Source organism: Haliaeetus albicilla, chromosome 11, assembly GCF_947461875.1.
Source record: "Haliaeetus albicilla chromosome 11, bHalAlb1.1, whole genome shotgun sequence".
Taxonomy (NCBI): domain Eukaryota; kingdom Metazoa; phylum Chordata; class Aves; order Accipitriformes; family Accipitridae; genus Haliaeetus; species Haliaeetus albicilla.
Window position 1 is genome coordinate 12,999,257 of NC_091493.1, and position 26,284 is coordinate 13,025,540.

At 38.1% G+C, this 26,284-nt stretch overlaps 1 protein-coding gene across 2 annotated transcripts in view; it reads left to right on the forward strand.

Annotated features, from left to right (window-relative positions):
* Positions 1 to 26,284, forward strand: part of RASGEF1A (RasGEF domain family member 1A) — a 175,068-nt gene that overhangs the window by 100,884 nt on the left and 47,900 nt on the right. For both annotated transcript variants that reach the window (XM_069796179.1, XM_069796176.1), the window contains exon 2: positions 17,786 to 17,900. In XM_069796179.1, coding sequence (XP_069652280.1) covers positions 17,859 to 17,900 — 42 coding nt within the window. In that variant the 5' untranslated portion in view covers positions 17,786 to 17,858. The remainder of the gene's footprint in view (positions 1 to 17,785; positions 17,901 to 26,284) is intronic.

Consider the following 26,284-nt stretch of genomic DNA (forward strand, 5'->3'; position numbering starts at 1 on the left):
GACAAATGGGCTTTCCAACACAGGATGTAAAACCAACTCACTGTGAAACAATATATTATTTTCTTTTGGTTTTGTGCAAAATGGCAGCCAGACAGTTTTTGCATTTGAAAATATCTGTATGAATTTGAATCAATCTAAATTTCTTAGTTTCTTCTTTTAATATGCTAAGTAATAATGTCTAATTCATCAGGCTGACATGAAGGAAAAATATGCTTCATACTACAGCCAGTTCTACTAGGCAACCAAAATTCAGATATCAATAACAGCAAAGTCAGATGTTTTACTTTCATATGTTTCCAAGTAAAATATCCTTGCAGTGACAGTTTAACAAGTGAGAAAGGGCACAGTAAAAAAAAAAATTTTTTTTAAATTTTCTGTGAATTACATGGGTGTAACTGGGAGTAGCTAGAGAAAATTGTTGAGTATTAAAAACTGAATGAAACATTAGGAAAGAATTGGAAATATCAATATTCATTATCTACATTTCCATACTACAGTCTTGCACCAAACGTTACATCTAGATGAACATGTGCTAGGACAGTACTGAATGCTTAGGCAAGTTAGGGATTTAGGATATATCATTAAATCCCAACACTATTTTATCACAAGCAGTGACAGATGATGACCAAAAAAAAAGAAACTCTGAGGAAAGACCCCTGAAGATGGTTGGTTATCAGAGACATATTAAACTGGCAAATTTTAAGGAATACCAACTTTTTTGGCAAGCCTTGCAGTATTAACTTTGTCAAAATGCATTTTTATGTGAGATGCTCTGTTGCTAGCATATTCATTAAAAAAAATTGTAAAATATTTCTTTGCTAGCTGAAGACAAAAAAGTCTCATCTAGAAACAAAATAAAACTGGGACAGATGGTTGCTAGTCCTCTGGAAATGTGTAAATTTGGGACCAAACCAGGAAGAAAGCCACAGCAGATCTCTTGCAGCTTACAGACAGACTTCCACTCACAATTCTTTTACAGCTTTCCAGTACAACTTTACTTGAGCCTCCTGAGCCAAAAGACGTAGAGGTCTCTGAATTTAAGTGACAAGGAGTAAAGGTGTTGGTTCATTTTGGAACCCAAATTTCAGAGGTGAATACCTGGGACAGCCACTGAGGCTGCAGTTCCACAGCAGACCAAGCCTGCCTGATTGCTGGCCCCTCCAGTCTAGTCTCTGCACCCTCTTGCTCCTGGCCATATATTTTGGGCCTTCTTTTCATATCGATTCCGACCACTGATCACATTTTTCACCAAGCACTTCAACACGCAAAGTCAATAGGAAGGTCATCAAACTACCAAAAGCAAATAGTTTTCTCACAACGTGCAGTGACAACGATGGATGTTGAACAGATGGCAATAAGGACTGGAATTGCTTCTGGGGATTTCCTCTCCTCTGCCCACCCCACAGCAACAGGGACCAGAGGAAAGAGACAGAAATTGTACTTGCTTTCAGAAGCAGCTCTAACTGGAGGCTTGTCAGGTGTGAAAGCAACCTAGGAGCGATGGTTTCTCCTTTGGCATTACCCAGAATATGAACTGTAAAATCAAACAAGTCTGCTTTTACCAATTTTATTTCCTGAGTCAGCAACCAAGAGCAAGTCAGTGCACATTTAGCAATATCTATCATTCATCATTCGTTACAAAATATCAAAATACAGATTGTAACAATACATTTTAAAGAACCAAAATACTCTCACGCCAAAAAGAAAAAGCAGTTTTCCTTCATATGTTGCAAGACAAAAAGCATGTGTTTTTTCGCTTTACTATTGAAATACACAGACTAACAAAGCAAACTGATTGAGTTTGTACTCTATATGCTAAATGCACAGTCTTCTTTGGAAGACTAGAGAAAGAACACCACTTGAGGACAAACAACCACCATTCTAGAAACAAACCCCACATTTCTGGAAGAAGAGTTTACCAAGTCAGACAGGAATAATAAAATAAATTAAAAAAAAAAAAGAGAAAAAAAAGAACGAACAGTCCTTTAATGCAAATATGATTAGCCCTGTTCTTGACTAACCCAGCTCAAATTCTGGATGCAGATTTTTTTTCTCTATACCATTTGGAGAACTCATTGATCCTTTCTGTTGATATGTGTAGCAGAGAAAAAGATATCATATATTCAACTTCATATCTGTGTGACAGAAATCTTACAATCAGAGACCGCTAAGAGCACCACAGTATGACAGTCCTCAAAAGGCAAACAAGATCAGCTTCAAAGGCACTTCTTGTCTTTCCCTGATCTGTGCCTTTTTATGCTCCCTAGCCTGCACCATTGCTGCACTTCTTTCCACAGACCAGCTGTGATTGGAAGATAGGTCTGTAGCTTGTCCTCCCTTACAACAATCAGAGGCCTACAGGGAGAAAACAAGTCAACAAAAAGCTGATGTTTATTTCAAGTGCTCAAACTGTGTATCATTATATAGGATTAAGTTATTGCTAGATATTTGTACAATTGTTATGCTATTCATCTCAAGTTATATTTCTGAGTGACTATGGGAATGCGAGCTACGTTTCGGTAGCTATTGCATCTCACTCTTTTCTCCATCTATACCATGATCACCATCAGCATTTCACATGTAAAACCGCTAAAGTACAATTGATTAATCCAAATGAGATTATGACAAGCACTATTCAGTGTTTTTAAATAATGCCATTATACATGTGCATCTATACACACACACACACACAAAAAAAAAAATCAATATCCATACAATTTTAACAAAACCAGCTAGACTCTAACACCAACCCATCACACACAAAAATGCATCGACCCTACTCAGTGGCCTGGTCAACCTCTGGTTAAATAGTAAAGCCGGGATCAAGACAATACTAGCTGATGGTATGTGGATGGAGACACTACTTTATAGTTTGTAGCAGTGTTATTTTCAATTATTATTCTACCACAACAATACATATTAAGGAAGTACAAAGAACTGAAATGCTGCACATTTTGCTTAACACACTGAACATAGTACTTTAATAATAGTGCTTTCCATTCAAAGTCCTTTCTAACTCTCAAATCCCATATCACTAAGTTGTCACAGCACTCTTACTATCAGTTAAGATAAACTACCCATTTTCATATTATTTTGGGTAAACCCAATATCCCAGTTCAGAATAGTACATGTAGAAACTCAATGGATGCCAATGCTTTAGATGAGTGTGTGAACTAAGACCTAAGTGAGAGAATTAATATATTCATGTCACCTAGTGTTTTCTAAAGTACTATTTCAGCGATTACTTCTTTCCTTTTCATTTCTTCAGCAGGTTATGAACAATGCAAAAGCAACAAAATTGCTGAGAGTGACTGAGAAAAATACTATTATGCATATGTCAAAAAACCCCACCCAAAACCAAACAATCCAAAAAGGTCTTGGTGGACCAAATCAAACAGTTAATCTAAAAAGAAATTAAAAATCTTTTTATGAGCTAATCACTTTTACCTTTAAAGATTATCATTACAACACAGAGTAAGGTTTACAGCTGATTTAGCAAACTGAAAACTCATAACTGTCAAATAAACTTTTCTGAAACAAAATATAAAGGCAATTTCCAGCAAGAATAACATTTAAACAAATGTAGGCAAAAGAGATTGCAAGCCTCTCTAAATAAAGAGTGCTTCTTTTCTAAGCTGACAAAAAAAAAAAAAAAGAGAAGAGACATTTAACTGTATAATTACAAAAAACTTTATCACACAAAGAAATAAATCTAGGTCTGAACATATAGAAAGGTATATTCAGAATTGATTGTGAATTAAAGCAATGCTCCAAAAGGTCAGAGAATATGAATTTACACTCTAAAAGACAAAAGTTTATTTTTAACAGCAAGCACAGAATTCCTCTCTTTACATACAACATTTTAAGTAGTAGCTCTGCAAGTTCTGCAAGCTTCTACAGGCTGCCCTACCTAGAACATTTCATGAAGGACCTTCCTATAAGTGTGTTGGGGAATAACGCACAGTGGTATTTTTGGTTCCTAGCATGCTCGTCATTATTTTCAGAGCAGCCTGATTAATAACGTATTTTTTTCTGTTAACATTGAAAAAAGTACCCTAGTAAGCTTTCTTAATTGTGATCCTCTGCTCTCCAGAAATTAGAATTATGCTATAAAATCTCTGCACACAGGTCATCACACATTATTAATGGTTCCAGTCATTATCCTTGCATAGGAAAATGCTCATCAACAGAACAGATACTATCTGTGATTAAATCACACTAGCAGCCCCATTTATAGCAGACTGATGGCATTTAGGTGATCTTTAGCCCACAACAATCCTGCTAAATTTGTGACTTTTAACTGGCTCTGTTCATGAGAGATCTGATCAAGTTTCCCTTGATATCAACAGAAATCCCCCTACCAACTTCAAAAGGAGATCAAATGCAGGAAAGCCAAATCCATACCCAAGAGACAACAGCTCAGAATAACTCACTAATATTCCTGAATGAGATGCTTCATTGCCGTGCTTTGTTATATTCAGCTTGAGAAACAAGAGACCTTGTCTGCTTGGCTGACAGAGACTCCTTAAAAATACAAGTTGTAAATGATAAATTGTACTTGTCTTTATTTAGGACAAACTTTTTCACAGCAGGCTTGTATGGTGCTAGGAAGAAAGCTGATAGCGACTGTCTACAAATTCAGCTCTACAATAGAGTTGACACTACATGAGACAGATGAATTCTTTCTACAAATGTAACCCAAGCAGTTTGCATCCAGAGAATATCTTATCTTAACATTTTTACTAGAACTAATGCAGTCAGAGGGTCATTTATCATAATCTGTAGTCCTAAAATAAACAAACATTGGTATTTTTGAGGGCTAAAGAGTGCAGGTGAGAGTTACAGGAGGCAACAAGAGGACCTACCAGTTCATGAAACAGGATACCATGAACCAGTGCAAAAAGACCCAAAGGGTTTTGCTCTTTCAAATGCCATCAGTTGAATTTGTGATAATGCTCAAAATAAACATAGCGGATTTCCTGGAAGCACATTCCTGCAATCGCTTGCAAGTACGCTTACTGCTAAGCTTGGGAATAAACTCTTTGACTTGAATGAAACAACAAAAAAATTTTAAGTGGTTGCATGCATTCTTTATAAATAGGAACCTTAGAAAGGATGTGGAATACAGCAACTGTAGGTTTTGTATAGGTGATGCAAATATGGAAAAGGAATAAACCCCTGGATTCTGACATTTCAGTTACACCCGTTTTGATCTATTTTTCATACATCTTTAGGTCTGAGAAATGCAAATAGATCAGCATCAGTTTTTGTTAACCATTTTTGTCAAAGATACTTGGATATATTTGAGCAATGGCTGTCAAGATGGATTGCAGACATGCTTCTTTTAGGAGCTGTTAAATAGGTTGAAGTGTATATTTGCAACAGGGCTGGAACAGGGCAGCTTAGCATGGCAGTTAGTATGTTGGTGCAAAACCAGCAAAAATTGTCCTGGAAACTAACTGTATTGTACCAAGAGTTTGTTGTTGTTGTTGAAGTTTGTGTGCAAAAATCACACCAAATTTAGCGTAATGGTATTGTGCGTGATATAAAGCTGAAAAATCAGTTAGCTGTAAACATTTGATGTTTGTTCAAGCTAATTAATCCTCTAATAGCTGCAGTATTCAGATGAGAAGCTCATGAGAATAGCTATGTAATTAGTTTTCTAATATTCTATTTGCACCAATTCCATAACGTTCTGTTTTGTAACCAGAAAAGAGCATAGAAGGGGAGATGTTAGATTACTGGGGAAAGATGAACACAGCATTTTAAATGGTGGAAGCAGGAGGGACTCACTGTATTACATACAAGGTCACTAACTGTAATGCTCAGGAAGACCTACGAAGAAAAACAATCAACTTGCAAGCTCCTAGAGCACAATAAAGTGATGAGAAATAGCCAACATGAACTTGTCAAGAACACATCATGTCAAACTAGTCTATCTTCCTTTTTTTGACAGGATAACTGGCCTAGCAACTAGGATACAGCAGTAGGAGTGACATATCTTAACTATGGCTCAAGCTATTTGCTCTGTCACAGAGGGCATTCTTAAATGGAGCCTAAGAAAGTTTCCTCCACAGGGAATCAGCGTAAGCTGAACCCATGATCCGCTGGAAAATCATAATGGAGCCATGGTTATCAGTGGCTTGCTACTGTGTTAGCAAGCTGTCTCCAGTGGGATTATATGGGGTCTGCACTGTATTCTGCCCAGTCTGTTCAGTATTTTATGAACATCATCAACAATGATCTAAATTACACATGAAAAATTTAGGAACGTTACCAAAGTGGGCGGAGATGTACTTGGGAAGACAGCATTTAAATTCAAGGTGTTCCTGGCAAACTAAAATTTAAAAATAACAGGATAAAGTTCAGATTAGACACGTGCACAATGAGCCCAGAGAACTGCTAGCAAATGCGCTCACACGAACAGAGGAACTCAGTAAGTAGGAGGCGTAGCGGATCACAATATGAGGCAATAATATAACTCAGTGTGATTGCTAAAATAAGAGATGAGAAGAATGTTATATGCAAGCAGTGGTGGTAACTATTCCACTCTTTTCAACGTTGGTGTCTCTCCAGCTGGAATACAGTGCCCAAATTTGAGCTCCAAACTATAAAAACCCAGGAAGCGTCATGAGAAAAGCAAGAGAAATGAAAAATACTGGAAAATATCCTACAAGGAAAGACTGTAATTATTTTGTTTACAACACACACGAACAAGTCTTTCATTAAAAGCTTTAAAGAGCCATTTCAAAGCGATGTGCCAAGAATACTGTGTACCTTGTCCTGGGTGGATTTAAAGTGGTATCTCAGGTCACTTCCAGGCCCCATTTCTATGATGCTCTTCCTGAAATATCTCCAACAAGACAAAGCAAACCCCACCATTGAAAGTCTTCATTGTATAAAATAGATGTGAAAGCAGAAAGGTTTACACAACAGATTTGCAAATGTTAATGACTTATGAGATAATCCATATAATTCAGAAGTAAAAAATGAAAAACCTGCTTAATCTGTGCCTAATCTAAAATTAGACTATATAACATTCTTCTCAAGAGAGGCATACACCATGAAAAGATAATACAGAAAAAAAAAAAATCAAATAACTTCTACCCTTGATATTAAGAGAGCAATCACTCCTAGTGTCCCTACAAGCTACAGTAATCAGAAAAATGTAAAAAAAGGGAAGAATTCTACTCTTAATTGAGATTTAACATCCAGTAATTGGGGGAAAAAACTCCTTTTTCAGCTGCAGAAAAAATAAAAAGAATAATAATACTTGTCTTCCAAATCAGCTAAGGTGTATTTAGTATCACATAATGATGACAAGGAAGGACTTAAGAACCTTCAGAAAAAATATTTTAAAATATTTTGGCAATCACCTCAGCGGATGGAATGGCATTAGGCTTGTTAAATGCAGACTAATCAGGCTTTCCACAGGAGATCACATGCCTACGTTATCTATAAGAAATTGCAATTCACTTTCATAGGGCTATGATTAATTATGAATTAGCTTTACAAAATCTCTTCAATTCAGGGAAAGCTGAGGCCCTTGAAATTACTTCACATGTACAAACTATACATTATCTCTACTGGAAATCTGCATGAAAAAGAGTTCTCCCACATGTACCTACAAAGGAGTGATGAAAGGTGAGACAAAGAGAGACAGTATTGCTATGAGTTTCTTCGTGGGTTTTGTACCAATAAATGAGCTGAGTGGGTCACAGGGCTGGATGTCGTGGGAGCTGGATTGTTTACCTGGCTTTGCCATTAACTCAGAACAGCATCAGACAAAAATCACTAAGCAGAGAACCTGTTGCCTTATTTGAAAAATAAAGTTAGTGGTACTGCTTATGTTTTTGGGCTCCTACTCAGTCTGTGAAGGAAGACTACTAAATTATTGTTATCCTGAGAGGTAAAGAGCACTCCTGAGACTTTGCACCCTATTTTAAGTAACTCATTCAACATCCTGTAGCCAGCAAACCCAGCTGCTCAAAAATAATCTAATAAACTCCAGCTCCCCACAGTAAAGATTAATTGGTTGTTGTTTGTAGCATGCTTTAGAGTCTTTAGACAAAAGATGTCTCACAAATGGTTAACACTGATTTCAGAAACAAAAGGGTTTACACAAAGCCTTTGTTTTGGCACATAAGGAAAAAGGTGAATGTACAGAAATGAAAGGATTGGTCAAGTCCCTGAGGATACGACAGAGGGGTGGGATAAAAGAAGCCTATATCTCCGTGAGCAGGGCAGAATGGGCAAAGTGTCTCTTACCAGCTGGGTATATGGCAGCTGCCACCTGGAATCTGCAAAGCAAAAATGTGAGAACAACATGATGCTTGGCCTACGAGATCTGTCACTCTGTGGGCACAACAGTGGATCAGAATCCTTCTAGGGCTATCAGACTGGAGTTGCCATGAATCACCAAGCCAGACTGCTGACAGAGAGCAAACTTCTCTGTGCCATTGCATGGAGGCATATTCCCAGTGCCCGAGTGAGAATCAGTCTGCAGGTTTGTGGCAGGCGAGAGCATAGGACATGGCTATGATATCATCTATTTACATACATCACCTTGTATGGCACTGAGCCTCATTTTCAGCTGATGTAATGATTTTAATGGAATTAACAATTAATTCAGCTGAGAATCTCACACACTGTCACCTTCTTGGACCTGGAAGTTAAAATAAAATGTCATTTCTAACGGTGACCTTGAAGTTTACTCTTACGAAAGGTGGCATTTAGATATGCTTTAGGCCCTGACGCTTTCCTGGGACTACAGCAGTGGCCAGAACTACATTATATACATGGTACATCAGCTCACGTATTAATAAATCAGCCAGATGATGCATTTTTGGTGCCCAGCTCATCGTGGCCACGAAAATTAGTTGATCAGGTTAAATTTCTGCTAAATACCAACGCTGGCTTTCAAAGCAGCATGATCAGAACACACATACCACTGTCATAAACCTCATACTAAAATACCAAACATAAACCAACACATAGACTTATGAAAACAAACGCCTAAAATAATCAGGTGGCAGAGAAATTGTATTTCTCACCTTTATTCCTGACCAGTTCAGCTTGTATTTGCTCATGTCACACTTATGCTTGTTTTTCTCCTGAAGCATACACGAACATACGACAAAGAGTAGATGTTATGCTGTGCTAAACGAGCTCAGTGACAGCTACCATGGTGCCTGCTCACCTCTGAACTTCACCGTGTTACTGCCAGGTTGAGGCTGATTCTCTTGAGCAAAGTATAAAACTGAAGGACGGAAGGGGTGTACCTGCACGGAGGCGGCCGGCAGTGCTGCAGCGGGCACACCGGCACCTGGCTGAGCCCTGGGGAGCCTTTTCCCTGTGTTGCTGCTGTTGGGAAAACCACTCTTGGGTACGCAAGTGCTCGCCACGCCTGACTTGCACGTCCCACATCATCAGTGGCAGGGAAAATATTTCCAAAAAGAAGATAAATGAAAAAGAAACAAAGAAAAAAACAAAATCAAAACAAAAAAAAAACCCACCCCAAAACCCCAAGAAGATACTACCTTGCACAGTGAGAAAACTGAAACGCAAAGAACTGCTAACAGGTGCTGGCAACTGATACACAAAGTAATTGCTACAACAGAGTAGGGACTTGGAAGTACAGGTCTTAATAATTTTCAGCACCCACTAGTGTTTTGGGGGTTTTTCTGTGTTTCTCTGTGGTGATGACTGTCTCATTTCTGTAATTATCAAGGGTGTCTGTCTTGGTCATGTTTTCCTCACCACAGCAAGCACGTAGTGCTAATAAGAAGTTTTTCTGAGAAATACATACTGACAGTTTTTCAAACTGTAAACTAGAATGGAGACATTTCTGTTGTGAGAAAGTCTCAGCATCAAATCATATGCTACCCTGTCACCCACTGGTTATGAGAAAAGGAGGGTAAAGAGATGCAGAGTTGCTCGAAGGAAAGGCAGCTGTTGTTTTTTGTTTGGGTTTTTTTGAAGATAGCTTTTCTAAATTATTTCTTACAATTTGCCAATAAAATCCCTAAGCTGTTTATAGTAGCCTGTGACAGTATCCATTATACTTTTAAACATTAGAAATAAAACTTTCATCAAGCTAATGTAAAGGCAAGGTGTTGATTCAAACAGAAGACATCATTCAAGGACTAGGAATCGGTAACTTCTCAATACCCTGAATCAGCTACACATTATCAATGATGCTACCCTAAATGGTGTAGTTCTCATGAGCTGCAGACTGTGCTCAGCACAGCATCGGTTTCCAGTGCTTTTCCCATACTTTTATTCAGCCTAATGAGGGGTGTATTATGTTGGGACACAGAGTTTCTAATTCTCTGTTTTTTCACTCTGTGTGATGTTTCACTCTCAAAGCGCTAGAGCACAACCTAACACTCACTGTTTGAAATTAATACATAAATAGATAGATAAAAGCACCACAACACAGTGTGGAATACTAAAACAATCCAAAGAAGGAGATGCAGCCTGAGCTTTAGCAAAGAAAATTCTGTCCAGAAAAACATAAAGGCAGGGGATGCTTCTACCAGAATTACATGACAAAGGAATGCTAAAGCACTCACATGCAAAATATGCTCAAGAATATGCTCAGAAAAAGGAAGGGTATGACAACAAAATGAATCTCTTAGTATTTTGAAGCCAAGCATCTTACCATTTTCTTTTACTACCTTATCCCAATATATGAGAATCATGCTTTCTCCTGTACATAGCACACAGCCATAAGATAAGAATCCACTGGCTGAGGCTTTCCTGGTGCATTTTCTTTAGAGTGCTGTGGAATGGCGACCAAGTTGTGGCTTTTTCTTTTTTTCTTGGGGGGGGGGGGGGGGGGGGAGTTTCATTTGTCACAGCAAGCTTTATTTATTCATTCAAGTCAGTCTTCCATAGAGCGGCCTTCTGCACCTACCAGGAAAACACGTTACTGAGAACAACATCATCGTGATTCATGCTAGAAGCCAAGTTCACTGTCTGCTGGCCCTCGGCCCAGATCCTGAAGTGTCCACGCTTATTTTGTAAGCCTGCGTTACCATAATAGCAATATTTTATTAGTAGAAAATTTCAAACTCTTAATATATATGCTGCTTTCCATGACTACATAATGTGTGCAAAGTCCAAGTTTTTCTTCACTTCCTTTTCACTTCGATCCAATGAAACACATCCTGGCTGCAACGCCAGCTCCCCTTCTTTCCAGAAGTATTCTGGCACCCTCTTTCATAGTGCCTTTTTTTCTTGGAATAAAGCCTGCTTCTCAAACGTGTTCATCATCTTCCACATTATCACTTTCAAACACCTTTTATAACAATTCTAACATTGTCACTGTACAACCATTTTGAGATCAAAGAGTTTGGAGTTGCCTGTAAACAAGAACAATGCTGAAGATTCTGAAGATTTATGTGAGAAACTGTTCGGTGCTTTCCAGGCTGGATTTTTTCACTTGAGCTGCTGGGTTTTCCCTTTCAGAATTAAGGATAGTTGCATTTTCCACAGCTTCTGCTTTGGTCACATGTGGTGACCGCCTGAGGCCTCATGCTCTTCAGAGGATCCTCATTCTATTCTGGGACACGCACGGGGGAACATCAGAAAACACAAGACTGCGGCAACAGATAATAGCTGAAAGCATCAGCTCATACACTGATTGCTCTCATTGAACAGTCAAGCTATAGAGAACCACCTGAACATAAGTAAAGCAAAACACAGCCACAGCAATAAGACAAAACAGAAAAAATACCCTACCTTTTAACACAACTTTTCAACTGGAGAGTCTTTAGTAAGCGACAAAGGATTATTGCACTATTAATGCAAATATAAAGTGATTCACCAGTGATGACACTTGTTTTTAGAGGAAACCAATGTTCCAGTGTGATCTGAGTACAAATATTTGTGCTAAGAAGGATGATCAAAAATGGAGATAGGGTCCAGGAATGGAGATAGGCCACAGAAAATTTGGCTCAAAACTTGCAAACGTTCAGCCTGTGCCAAGCAACCTGCTTCACCAAGGAAATCCCCAGTAAATAGCCTATTTCCTGAAAAGTGTAGAGCAATTCTACAGCCAGAAGTTCCCCCTCTGACTTGCAAATAGAAATGCTTTTAAACAAAAAAAGCAGTGGACTTAGTACAAGTAATTTAAGCCCTGTATTCAGCATCATAGAGTTCTACATAATGAAACAGTAAGGCACAGTACAGCCTTGCCAATTAGTTGCCCATTTCCAGTTTTAAGTACTGAAATAAAAGTGTTCATTAAGACATGGATAGAGATGAAACTTGAATTAAGAAATGGAAAAATATATATTCCATCCTCCACTTCTCCAAGAATGCTTCAGAAAAATAAGAGTCAATACCAAAATAGCCATGTGAATATCAGACCAGACTCAAGGGAGATAACACATAGCTCACAACGGAATCTACAGCAGAACCAGAAAATGGACTTGGTCCCAACTTGTGTCTTCAGACACTCCCAAGATCACACTGTTTTAATCGGACTGATAGTACCAGTATATAGCTAAACTGTCAGTGTGCATCTATGCCTTAATCTATGTCCTGTAATTGTTATGGGTAGCAAAACATTGCATTTCTTTCTAAAGGACCAACATTCTGCTATGATCTGTTACAACAGTTGGAGAACAGGGGATTGTAGTCTTTGTAGCACTGCCAACACGGGCAAGACTCTGCCTTCGATACCACACAATTGTTCCCTACTCAGGTGGACAAAACATTTATTGCCACCCTGAAAGCTCTCCACAGATAGTGTCTCTGTAGTTATTATTAGTAGCATGGCCATGCTCGGCTCATACATGACAGGCCCTGGCAGAGATGGGACCATGCAGGTTGTGGCCTAAGCTCTGCATCTTTATTTTACGTGATGTATTTCTGAGATGTATTCTCTATAATAAAGCCATTTAATACCATCTAGATCAGTATGACAAGAATGTCTTCAACAAATTGCAGAAAAAGTTATGGGAATTACTTAATCCACGGTGCCTTTGCTTAACAACAAAAGAAAAGAGCTCACAGTGAAACCAGTATGGAAGAAAACATTTTATTTTGGTCTATGTCTCTCCATGCTTTTAAAAAATTGAATATGTAACTGAACAGGTGTCACAGGGAGGAACAAGAGTTGGGAGTCTAAGAGCAGCTTTTTGCATGAAACAAGAGCTACAGATAAACCCTGAGGTTAAAATACAACCCCCACCCCCAGGGTCACTTTCCAAAGCATCATCAAAAGAAGTAGGATCACTCCATCTTCTTACATGCGTATAAAATAACTGCTGAAGTGAGTTTTGTCCAGCACGTTTTGTCCATTTTTTTTAAGGGTCTATATGTTGCAATTAGCTCTACAGACTTAAGTCCCACTCTCTGGTGTAAAGCCTTGGCACAATACTGGGCTAATGCTGCTGTACTACTTCCATAGGTGAGTGCCTCTGACAGCATTGATCTGCACTGCATGCAAGGCAGCAACTCAAAGCTGCACAGCCTGGGGTATCTGCGTGATTCTCCACTGCGCAGTGAAGATGTGCTTTTAGAGACTTGTAAGGAATTACGAATTTTCACCTCCTTTACTAGCCGTTAACCTATGAGCAGTGTACCAGGGATAGCTAAAGGGAAATTTATCTCCATTTTAAAGGAAAAACTTAAGGTAGTACCAGTCATAATCTATACGTTTTCCTGACATGTTTCCAGGTTTATTGTATTTTCAAAGTTTAACTGACAAACGTAATCAAACCTAGTTTCCATCCTGTTGTCACGATGATCAGAAAAGAGAAGAGGCTTGCTTTCAAATACGGAAGCTGGTTTCAAGCACAAAGTTTCTCTTTCTCACCAACACTCTCTTAAACAACAAGTTGTATTGGGCAACCAAAGATAATCTTCAGTAAGCCACAAATCAGACATCATGCAATGATATTCTGGGTCTTTTTTTAGAGTGCTTCCTCTTTCCTACTTCAAATAAAACTGAAAGGGAACACAGTTTTATTCACAGTATGTGAGAAATAGCTCAAAGGACTATTTCCTCAAAGTCTTCACTACTCAACAAATGATTTAAAAAAAAAAAAGTAAAAATTCCTACATATTGAAAAACCAGGACTATTTTTTTCCACTTTTATTTTAACTATTGCAAGTTTACATTCAAAATAAAAGTTTCAACCTCAAAAAATGCTTAGTTCCTGCAATCCTTGCAAATTCCTTCCTAGAGTAATAGTTGAGTAATGGAATAATGGATTAATAACCACCTTTTCCAGGCCAAGTTGCTACCCATCTCATATCAGACCACACTGCTTGGAATTTCCTCTCTCATGACTAGCATCTTCTCCCTTTTGGCAAAACGCAATGAAAATCCAGTAACAGCTCCCTGTTCTAGGTCAGTATTTCCTCAAAGCAGTCACTACACAGAGATCTGCCAGAGGGTCCTGTAACAGTCACTGCAGCAGAGCCTTCAGTGTCTTGGAAAGACCGCAAATGCAGCAGGGTGCCAGGTAAGTCTAACCTCTCCATCAGCACCACAGTGCTGACACCGCTGAGGTTACTTTGTCTGTGGCCCAGGACTAAAACACAGCAACTAGCCCCAAAAGGCAGCCAACTGAAAAGGTCTCAGCACTATTTTACACGACTACGCCATCTCTCAGATGCCAGTCAACCTGCTGGACTTCCAAGAACCCACACTATGACAACTTCCGACCTGGTAAACAAGATATCTTTTGTTATCCAACTGCTCATGGTCCTCAACTAATTGGAAATAAAAACCTGTTAATCTCTGGATTTCCCATCCTCCTCTTCTAAAGTTTCGCTTTGCTAACAGCAGAATCAATGGCACTGATGAATAATAATAACAAACCAGTACAAGCAAGAGGAGACACCAAGATAACTTTTAGCATCATAATGAAGTACAAGTCAAAATACAGGTGCTATGCAAGTACAAAAAAATAAAACGAAATCTGTATTCATATGTTGCAGTAGCCTTGGCACTGCTTAGAGATAATATTCTATCAAAACTAACTGCAGTAGTAAGATTCAGAAATGGACTCTGTCTCCAAACACTTGGAGCCAATCTTCACATATCAAAAATGGAAGAAAAAAGTGCCTCTTTCCAAAGTCAGTGACTTCCAATGACAAAAGATGACTACGTCTGTGTTCACAATTAGAAATATTAATCACAATCTGCCCACATAAGAGACATCTTTTGTCAACAGCATTCTTACAGCTTTCTTGGGAAGTACAGTGCTTCTAATTTTAAGCCTGCAGCATATATGGGTCTTTTACATTAGGAAAAATCACAATTGTTTGCGTTCAACAATAAACACCACTTATACATTTAAAAACTATATTTGGGGCATTATTTTAATATTATAATAATATCTCAAAAAGGAAGATGCAGCAGAAGAGGCATCACCACTGTATTCTCTAATACCAAGTATCTATCCTCTACTACCAAGTTCTGCAAAAATATCCCCCAAAATTCAGTGATTTCTTTGGGATTTTATTAGCTTTTTTTTGTCTTTTCCTCCAAACCACTGTCTACAAATAACTGGGTGGATGGTGGACAAAAAACCCATAAGAACTTTTTACTCCTACAGTAGTTTCCCACTTCTCCAAAAATAAACATACCATCATGTTTTTACACTTGCCGTAGGTTCCACTACATAACATTTTGAGGGGGATGGGGATTTCCATTTTATATACACAGTGGTATATTGCATTATCAGTGCTAGCAGGAAGCTGCTTTCTTTACAAAAAGAGAAGCTGGCTGCATACAGTTTTTTGAAGTCACAGCCTAGTTTAACCCTATATGGGCACACCCACCTTCCGCCAAAGCTGAGCCCATTCAGACTTTTCAAGGGCAATATGTGGTTGCGAGAAGCAGAATAAGAAATGACAAAGTGTTGATTGCACCCATGCGTATGCCTAACTCGTAATGCAGCAACTACAAAAGGTCACATCTTGCTGAAGCTGAACATCAAGACAAACTTTGCCTGGTAACTGCACATGGATCACATTTAGGCTATGGCATTAAAGAGGCTTTCTCTGATTCTCAGGCAAAATGATATATGTCATGCTCTAGACTTATTTGTCATCCCAACGAGGAGACAGGAACAGCAACAGGAGATACCCTACAATGGGAAGTCAGTACCTCTGAGCACTTCAGGCTTTACTGAAAAAAGAAATCTTTACAAGGAAGCTTCATAAACATAGCTGGTTTCCCAGTAACTGTGTTTACTGATAACATAATCTAAATATAATTGCATGCTCCTACTGCATTAGGTTCTGATGGCATCTGCAGCAGAGCTTGAAGGACTGCCAGAAGGTCTTTGAATTATTTATACGGAAGTCATCTTCACCCTCAAAGTCGTTGGAGAAGCTCTGCTGAATCAGGAACATATTTATTAAAACAAACAAACAAACAACCCCAAACAACAACAAACAAAAAACTACAAACAAAACAACATTTTCACTTCAGTTCCAGGCAAAATCTGCAGCTGTTAGCATGGAAAGAAAGCAACATTTCTTCATTGATATTATTAAGGAAAAACCTTGTATCATATGAAAGTAACAGAACAACATATGTCAAAGTCAAAATTGAATTTTTCATGTTTCTTGCTTACTTCCTGTATTTCCTTCTGTTTGTATAATGAAAATAAAAGAAATCAGATTTTTGCTTTGAAAATAGACAATTACTTTGATTTAAAATAACCTATAGATTAACTGATACCACAGGAGCCTTAGAAGTTTTTAAAAAATTGGTTTAAACTAAAAGATTGATCAAGCACTAACTGAAAACAAAATTCATTGATGACATTGAATCACTTTGGAAAATTCAGACTTGAAGGTATAAGTATATGAAGATTTAGTCCTTAATTCCTTATGGCCATGAAGTTATTATCACTCTCATAACTGACTGTTACCCTACTTGGTGTAAAATATTATAAAATATTTATACATTTAGTCACCATGTTTTATGCAAATAAGCATTATTTTTTTAGTCTGATTTTCAAGGGAAGAGTTTCATGTCCTTATTCCACTTGTCTGTCAAGCTCCCCCAAAATTTAATTCCAGTGACTAATTCGAATTTGAAAAAGGTAGAGGTCTCGTGCTAAAGAAATACCTGCTTAGAGAAGAACAAGTCAGGTTAGTGCCATCACTGAAGGAAAAGAGCTTCAGCTGTAACAAACCTGTGTGGCTGGTGCCAGCCAGCATGCTCACAGCTCTGTTTTAATTTCATATTTAGGAAAAAAAAAAAAATGCCTTGAAACTACAAATACCTGCACCCAACTCAGTGGTACTAATCACAACAAAGTTCAGCTTAGTAGCGCAGCAACAGTGAATTTCCTGTAGAAAAAAACCTGGAAAAAAAGCCAAGTCCTACCAAAAACCTTCAAGAGTCTGTTTTGAAGTTGGTCTGTGGTGAATTATCTCTGTGTTCATCATAACTACAATGTGTCTTGAAGAAGCTCAAACCTGATTCTCTTCAGTCCATTTTATCTTAGATATCAACAGAATGGTTGCCAGTTTCTCTATATTCTTTATTTTTATGGCACATTTAAGACAGTTTAGTAGTTTAACCCTTCCAACTCCTTTCCTATTGCACTTCTTCTGGCAGCTAGTATTTAAAATTCTGCCTTTTTTTTCTTTTTTTGTAATACCATAATTTGTGCTATTTCCTCCTTCTTATGACCCTCCCCTCTCTAAAACAATGCATGTCAAATTTTATTATGATACTACAATGCATTTTCAGTGGAAAATAACTGTGTTCTGAACAGTAATCCATTGCACCCCTTGTTTTAAGGGGAAGGAGGCAAGACACATGACAAAAATCATAGAGTGAAATAGCTGGAAGTCCACCCACTGGGAAAGGCTGGATGGCAGAACCACTGTGCAATGCTGCTGTAAAGAAATGCAAAGTAAGTATTATTTTACTTTTTATGATTCTTACATAGAAGTTTCTTTTTTACTTGAAAGCACTGGTGTAGGATAATTTATAGTTAGAGATCTATATTGTTCAGAAATCACACTGGGCAGCCTTAGACTTGAAGAAAAATTAGGTCAGAGGTTAGAAGACTCTGTAAGCAGGTGCAGAAGAAAGAATCTTGGAACTATTTGAAGCCCAATTGTGCACTAGGAGATGCAGGCAAAGACTCTGAACAGTGGTGACAGTTCATTGTAAAACACAGTATTGTTGATATTTGCTTTCAAAACACCCTTACTCTCCGCTCCCCGCCCCCCACACACCATCCTTTCCTTCCATCACTTCAGACAAATCTCTGATTAAGAGACTCATTATGTGCTCCTCAGTCATTCACTTTTCCCACATCCACTTCTCAGATCTGAACACACACATCACTTGTAGAAGTCACATCCTTCTTATCCATTACTATTGTTCTTCTTGGGTGCCAAGCCCCATGCAAGATTAAATTAAATGTATTCCACTAACCTCTTCCAAATCTATTCTACTAGCATATAATAATGTCCCTATCTCGTTACCTTCCCTTTCTAAACTAGTCCTCCACATTTCCTGTATGGAAATGGCAGCTCCATTTCCATAAAGGTATGTCAAAGTCTTTTGCAATCACCTTTGTACTTTCTTCCTCATTTCCTTTGTCTCCAGTTTCCCTAGTCTCCTTATTTCTACATCTTTATTTAAATTTCTATACCTTTATACAAAACCCAGTAAAAAAAAACAAAACAAAAAACACCTCACCACTGACAGGTTGCCTTTGTTAACTACAAACTAACATTACCTACATAGAAAATTCCTTTTGCTATTTCCTGATTTGCCTCTGCATGGAAGAGTTCACACTGTAGACATATATGGCATAGAAAGAACTCCTCCTTTCTTATTATTTTACTTATCAAGGATATAATACCTTTGGGAAACCAATTCAGGTTTCCAACTAGAATACATCTAGTATTTTCTTTGCATGATTTAACTGAACTTCTGAAGAACGTTTGGTATACTGTGGATGTTATTGTGCAAAAATCAAGTACAAAGAACGGTCAAATGAAAATTGATTTAAAAAAAAAAAAGTCAACAAGTTTCATTCCAGGCTGTTGGTTTCTAGCTGTCAGATTTCCACAGAAAACATTGTAAACAATTTCCAGGTAGCTTTGTAGGCATTGTATATTTCCCCCCCCCCAAAATAAGACATTTGAGAGATGCTGCTCTAAAATCATACCAAATCAAAACCAGAATTTTGGAGAAATTTTAGCAGCAATGATACAAGAAAGCAGCCAGTTAGAAATGCCTGCCCAAAACCTACTTCCTTTCCTTCGCACATCTGCACGCTGGTCTTAACTAGCATGTCAATTCCTATAACCCTATATGTAGAGAAAAACAGCAAAACAGCCTTGCTTTCGCTATAGCTCAAGAAGGACAGGAATGGAAGTTCCCCGTCACTACCCAGCAGCCCAGCACATGACCCCTACGTAGTGGAAGGCCGAGACTCAGAATTTCCTCTTGTGCACTACCTTCTGTAGTACTTTCAGTTTTTCTGGGGTATAACTGTAACGGAAAACACAGGGCTCACCACAGTCCCCAGCACGCTTTGCCTGAACGTAGACGCGAAAGAGGAGCGGCGAAGCAGCTCTTTGCTTCCGCGGCAGCATAAAGCAGGGGCAGACTCCAGCACGTGGGGTGGCCCAGCTCTGAGGAGACATGGTCCTCGAGACCCCGGTAAGTTTTGCACAGTGCTGTGCTCTATACTGTCTGTTCCCATGTGCTGCTGGTGCTTTAGGAGGCGTATACGCCTCGTGGCAAATTATGGCGAGAGGATCTCTGTGCTAGGTATTGCTACTGCAGTGATGGCAGAGTTCAGCCATCGGGAGACATGTAGCCATAACATGATATAGTGAAAGTAATTTAATACTGTGTTACAGAGAAAGCACATTTAAAATTGTGATGCAGTTTATAATTCACTGCTTATTCTGTGTATTATGTCATACTTAGATTGTATGTAATGAATTGATACCATCCATAAGGAAGATGACATGGTGGTGGCTTTATACAATGCTGTCGTGGAGAAATGGAAACAGAGGTTGATATTTCATGTTATTGTGGTACATGAATTTTGGGTTTTTTTTCCTCTTGAGTGGAATACCAGAAAAGACAGAAACACCGATTTGAATGAAAACTCTCAAAGTGAGATGGTTTCAATATTGTGCAGGCAGGTTTAAAGTGATGCAGTACACTGAGAAGCCATAAACACAGAATCAAAGTTCAGCTTTCTAGAGATGTTTGAATTTGCCTTTTGGGGCCAGCCCATCCCAAACTCAGGTGGTGCTCCACAGAACATCAACAATCAAGTTTCAGATATTTGAGTCAAAGATAGGTATTTTACCTCAAAGATTTCATTCTCAGTCCCTTTTTTTCCAAGTTAATTAAACAAACAAACAGCAATAACAACACTGAAATTTCAAGAGTAACAGTGCATATGAATTGCAAAAAAATACACCTTGTTAGCTTATGCAATGGAATAAAAAAAATTTGCTGTAAGATCAAAAAAAAATAGCAGGTTTTGGTATATCACAAATAAAAACAATTAGAAAGTGAGAGCTGTTATTTTCAGACATGTGGGATTTCCCATCTCCAGAAAATGTGGTTCAGGGGTGTTTTCAGTAGAACTTCTGCCAGATCAAAAATGCTGTCCTGGTACTTTACAGGGAAATGAATGTTTCTGCTGCAGCAAATAAGATCCAATCCCTCACTGAGTTTCTCCGTCTGGTGAATTTAAGCTTTAAGTGGATTGGTAGGGACCTGATGTACATAAGCCATGCAATCCCTTGAGAAACGATTTTCAAATTAACTAATAAGGTATTGCACTGCTTACAGCTTATTAGAAAGAGACAGTGAACAGCAATAGCATATAGCTACTATGCCTGCGATTTAAAAGCTGGATTTAGCTGCCACGTCCATAATTCTTAGTGCATATGAGGTGAGAGGAGGGTTTAGTTTCATATTAAGGAAAGTAAAAAGGCTCTACGGAATGTAATTGCAGGATTAGTAAAAAGTATAAGGCAGCTTTGCTCCACTATTTACATATCAAGGCAATTTATGGAAATCCTCATATAGAAAACTTCAATAATTGAAAATAAGATTCAGAAACAGCTTGCTCTTAAATTAAAGGACAAGCAATATAATTTTTCATGTTAAAATATTATGTGTAGAGAAGAAACTGGTAAATTTTCACAAAATACTTCAAAGGTTATCTCCCCCAAGGAAAAGGAATAAGATACGAGAGCTTCTTGACCAACATTGATAGTTATGATAGTAATACCATAACTAGTTTCCAGATATCCAAATGATAGTCTATATGTTCACAGGATTTCTATGCATGAGAACATTTTGACAGTAATTACCATTCATTCTGAGGTGGAAAGTTGAGGGTAAAGGGACAGAGCAAGCAAATGCCTTGAGAATAACCTGGTAGAGGTAGCATCACAGTACATGGACAACACTTAAGAACAAAGAAACTATAAAGACAACAGACGAGATGGGTCAAAACATGGAGGGTCTCGACGAACCTAGCTGGGCAGAGAAACTAGAATGATTAGAATTAAGGACAGAAACTGTCAAATTTGGTAATGTTATATGCAATCCCGAGTACAGAAAATGAGGTTATTGTAAAAAAAATCTCTAGCAAAGCTGCCACCTCAAAACTAGAATGGCACAAAAATTTGAGAGTGCACACCAGAATACATCAGCGAAGACTACTAAGGTAGCAGTTAAATTTAGGATAAAGAAGTACTGAGGGAGCAAATTACAGGACAAAAGAAGTAAAAGTCACTGACTTTAGTCTCATAGAAACATCACATACTGGTGGAACAAGTGATCTAGTTGTATGTGATTGCAAAAAGGGGCAATTCAAAATAAAATATTAAAACATTACAGAGGACAGAAGTGAAAGTGCTTTGCTTGGAATACGTATAAAGCCAGTGACTACTGTTTTCTAATTTGTGAAACCAATTTCAGAACCTTCCACTGAAACAGATATAGTTACCATCTCTTTTAATATAGATGACATGTTAGAGGAGCTGAAAATGTAATAAATGAATAATCAGTTCACTTGAAAATGAAGGTTATTAAAATAACTATTTGATGTTTGATGTGTAAGTAAGGACCCCTAGTTTCAACCTTTAGCTACGGTCATCATGGAGCTAGATTATCCTTTGTCACACAGCCATCCTTGCACAAGCCCTTGGACAACTTCTCTCCTGTCCTAAGGAGTCACAGATCAACCTTGCTGTCACATCTCATTAGGCGCAGAGCTGATAAAATGTACTGGGATTCCAGGGTGACATAGCTTCTTGCATTACGTTTGTCACAATATTGATTAGATTAGGTCTGAAGTCCTTCTTTGGCCTGCTACTGACCCATCACATCTCCTGGGAAATTCTGCAGGGTAGGAAACAAAATTGAAAGCGACTGGAACAATAGAGATGTTCAAGATGGTTATAGCTCATGGGACTCGCACAGATGTGACAAGTGCTGATTTTTACTAACTATGTATCCTAATCCATTAATCCCAAACTTGACGACTAAATATTACATTATCTTCTTCACAGTAGTTAGCCTTTGGGAGCTTAATAGCATGAAAACAACACATCAAATATTTTTATTTCTTTCACTGGAGTAAATAACAGCATGGTCATAGTGCTGCCTAGCTCATTTCACCCACCAAAAATTTAAAGAGTAAATAAAGAGCAGGTAGGTCTGCTCTCTGTGGAGCCTTATATCAATTATCTTCTGCAGTATGTTTAGTTTTAGATATTACACTCATGCAGGATAGCTGATGATGTTTCAAGTCAGAGAACTGTGCAACTGAGCCATATGGCATTCAGCTAATCATAGCAGTCAACAGCTAAAGACCCCCTATACCTGTTCTTAAATTTTCACCAGGCTTTACTTATTGGCATTAAGCACTTCTAATATAATACATGCCCTTCATTGATGTAGCCTTTGTATGTGACAGATTTGACAGTTGTGAAGGCACAAAAGACTACTCTGAATTGCTAAATATGCTTTTTGATTTAGATGGAATGGAGGCTAGAGGGTTTTTTTTTTTTCCTTTTTAAGTATAATAAGGTCATTTTTTCCTTTTTCACACATGGACTAGTCTACAAATACCATCAGTAGGCACATCTGAACTACAAGGATCCTGAGCAATAAGTTCAGTAAATGTCACTCCTTTTTCCTACACCTTTACCTCCCACATATAACACCCACTCCTCTGACAGCACCAAAACTATGGTTTGGTTTTTTTCTTTTCTTCCAAGTGTTCCCTCCTCCTTATCTTCACACAGCTTTGCAAAATACGACAGCTAAGCAATTAGCAGCCTATAAGTAAAAGAAACATTCCTATTTGTGGTAGGGAAATTGTAGTACATCTGTCACACTCAGTTACACCACCCGAGACAAGATGACAAACACTATGATAGCCTGGGAACCACAAGCTCTCATGAAACATTACCTTCCAAATTTGCTTCTTGTACGCTTCGAAGGACAAAGCAACATGAAGCAAAACAAGAATTGTGTATTTCATTCCAGTTTAGCATAAGAGAGCATTGCATCTAGATCCTGTATTTATTTTCTTTCCATGGGAGTAGAAAATAACATATCAAGAGAAGAAAAAAAAAAAATAATCTGGGATTTTCTTCTACATAAGATGTTATTACCTAAACGTACCTATGAAAATACACATTCCAAGTTGCTACTTTCATCTTTTTCACAACTGCTAAACTTTCTTCAAAATTAAGTCCAAGAAATTCTTTCACCCTGTTCTTAAACTGGTCATGCTTTTTTTCACTCAGAAAAAAGGAGTTTCTCTTAATAGAATCCTAGCTTTTTTTTTAATATAACCTTTTTGTGTATTACTGAAAGATTTGACAGGGTACTTAACATTCCATTGAAAAAGACTTTAACAATGAAGGGGAAGCAGGGAAAGAACAATAATTGATTATGGATTTGGTTTAATTAAACTTGCCTTAAATATGCTCTAGGATACTTAAATGGAAAGAGAGTCATCTATCTGTAGCCGTAAAGATTACTCCAAGCTCCAAGAAACTCAAACAATGTATCTTCATGCTTTGCAGAATCTTGCCTGTAGGTTATTACTGTGCAGACTTCAATTAAGATTCAATAACAGCTTTTACATCCAAAAACTATGGTTTGCACCTTGAGAACATGAAAGAACCAATCTTCTGAGGACTGCCTGGCAATAGTGGATCAATTTTTTATGCTTTAAGGACTGAAAATTTAGGGGGGATGTTTCAGCCAGAATTAGAATATGCTTCCTTGGAAGGGTACAGGTCATCTCTCAGAGAAAAATGTTTAGAAGATCCTTTCCTGAATTGTCAAACAATATTCTCTAATTACGCTACAGTTAAGCCCTTGCTCATACCATTGAAATAAAAGCGGTACAACAGCTGCACCCCTCACACATTGTAAAATAAGGAAATCCTGAGCACAGACTGAAGGAAAGAGTGACCATTCCTCAATATCATAATATACAATTAAAAAAAAAAAAGATATTTTTGTTGCACACAGATATTTTTGTTTTAAACACAGCCATTTCTTTTTTGCCCAGAATAGACCACACAAATCTAAGACGACATTTGTCTTGAAACTCCTCCTTCATATTAACATGGGAAGCACCTTTCCTTCCTCTAAGAAAGTAATACGCAGTAAACATCTGTGGAGAAAATAACTTTTGACAAGTTTTAAATGCCTTTGATGTTTTAAGGTCAAAGATTATCGCATACTCTACTTGGCCTTGTCCCACTTCTTCATTCCTATCTCTTCATCCTCTTTTCTGCATTCCTTCCTTACACGTACTACTTTCCCAACTCATCCACATCTCCCTCTGTTCCCCCAGCATGTACCTGCTTCTCTGCCTTGTTCCTTTCTCTGTACTAACCTGGTCATGCAGCCCAGCTGTCTTTCACAGCAGCATTCTTAATTTCATTCCTCTCCTATCAGTTGCTGGCCTCTTCGTTACCACTGCTGGGTTTGGTTACCAGGAATAGGATTTATTCCCATTCCCTGCTTCCCTTCACCCCCCCATCATCTTCTGGTCTAAATGAAGAGACACGCTGGACCCCCACACACAAGCCTTTACAAATCTCCAGCTCTGTCATGTGGTAGTTTGTAACCCAGAAAGAAGAAAAATTAGCTGAAGGCTGAGAGTTCTTGCAGCGTGTAGATCACAGACTGCAACAGAAAGGGACTTGACATAGCTGGTTTTGTTTGATGGTTTCTAATATCTCTTTCCACTACAAGAACAGAAAGCTAAGACATCCTAAAGCTGGCTTTCAGCTGCATGAGTTTGCTCCTTTGCAAACTTCAGAAGGAGGCCACAAAAAGAGGGTGGAGATGCAAAAAGCAATGTCATTCTTTTGGACCATGCACAGCTTGCTTGCGCTGGGGTGCTTTCCTCTCCCTGGTGACTGTTTCAGCCAGAGAGTCTAGGGTATAAATGTGTCCCGTGCCCGCACTCCCTTCTCACCTGCAGAGAAAGAGCTTGCAAGTCAAGTTTGAAGAGTACTGTAGAGCATATAAAAAGAATCATCCAGGAACCCACTACTTTGAAATTGCTGACATTTTGGAGGATGAAAGAAGCTTGAAATCTCCAGGGCTCCAGCCTCACAGGCACTAGAGAAAAAAAAAAAAAATCCCTTAAAAAGAAAATAAATAGAAGAAGGAGAAAAACTGCCTATCTCTGTATTTAGAAGTTCATATATTTAAGTCCCTTGAGGAAGGAAATAGGTTAGGAAACTGACAGTGAAAAATAACAGATTGGAAATAAGTCTGATTTTTCTGATAAAAGTTTTAATTCTTTTTTTAAAATGAGAAACAGGTCTTAAAATGAAATAAAAATAATCTGCAAAAGCAATACCAACACAATTTACTGACCAAAGGGAAAGAAATTAGGAAAATGCAGGCTAGGAATCAGCTGGCCGAAATTTCATTTGCTGTCAGGGACTGTACACGTTTATCATCAGCAATAGACACCTCATTACAGTTTTTGCCACTAAGCAATAACAGAAATGAACGTTACTACTTTTTTCTTTATGCAAATAACAGTTGTACAACATAGAGTAACTGAATCCTAAAACTGGTACTGTAAGTCTCTCAGTAATACACGCAACCATTTTAGCCAAACTGGATTTTTGAGAATAAACTAGAATAGCCGTAACACACCAAAGGTAGTGTTATTTATCTCATATGCTGATGATATCTGCAGAGGTAACGCTGGATAACATCTACCGGTAGCTTTGATGATATTTTGAACTG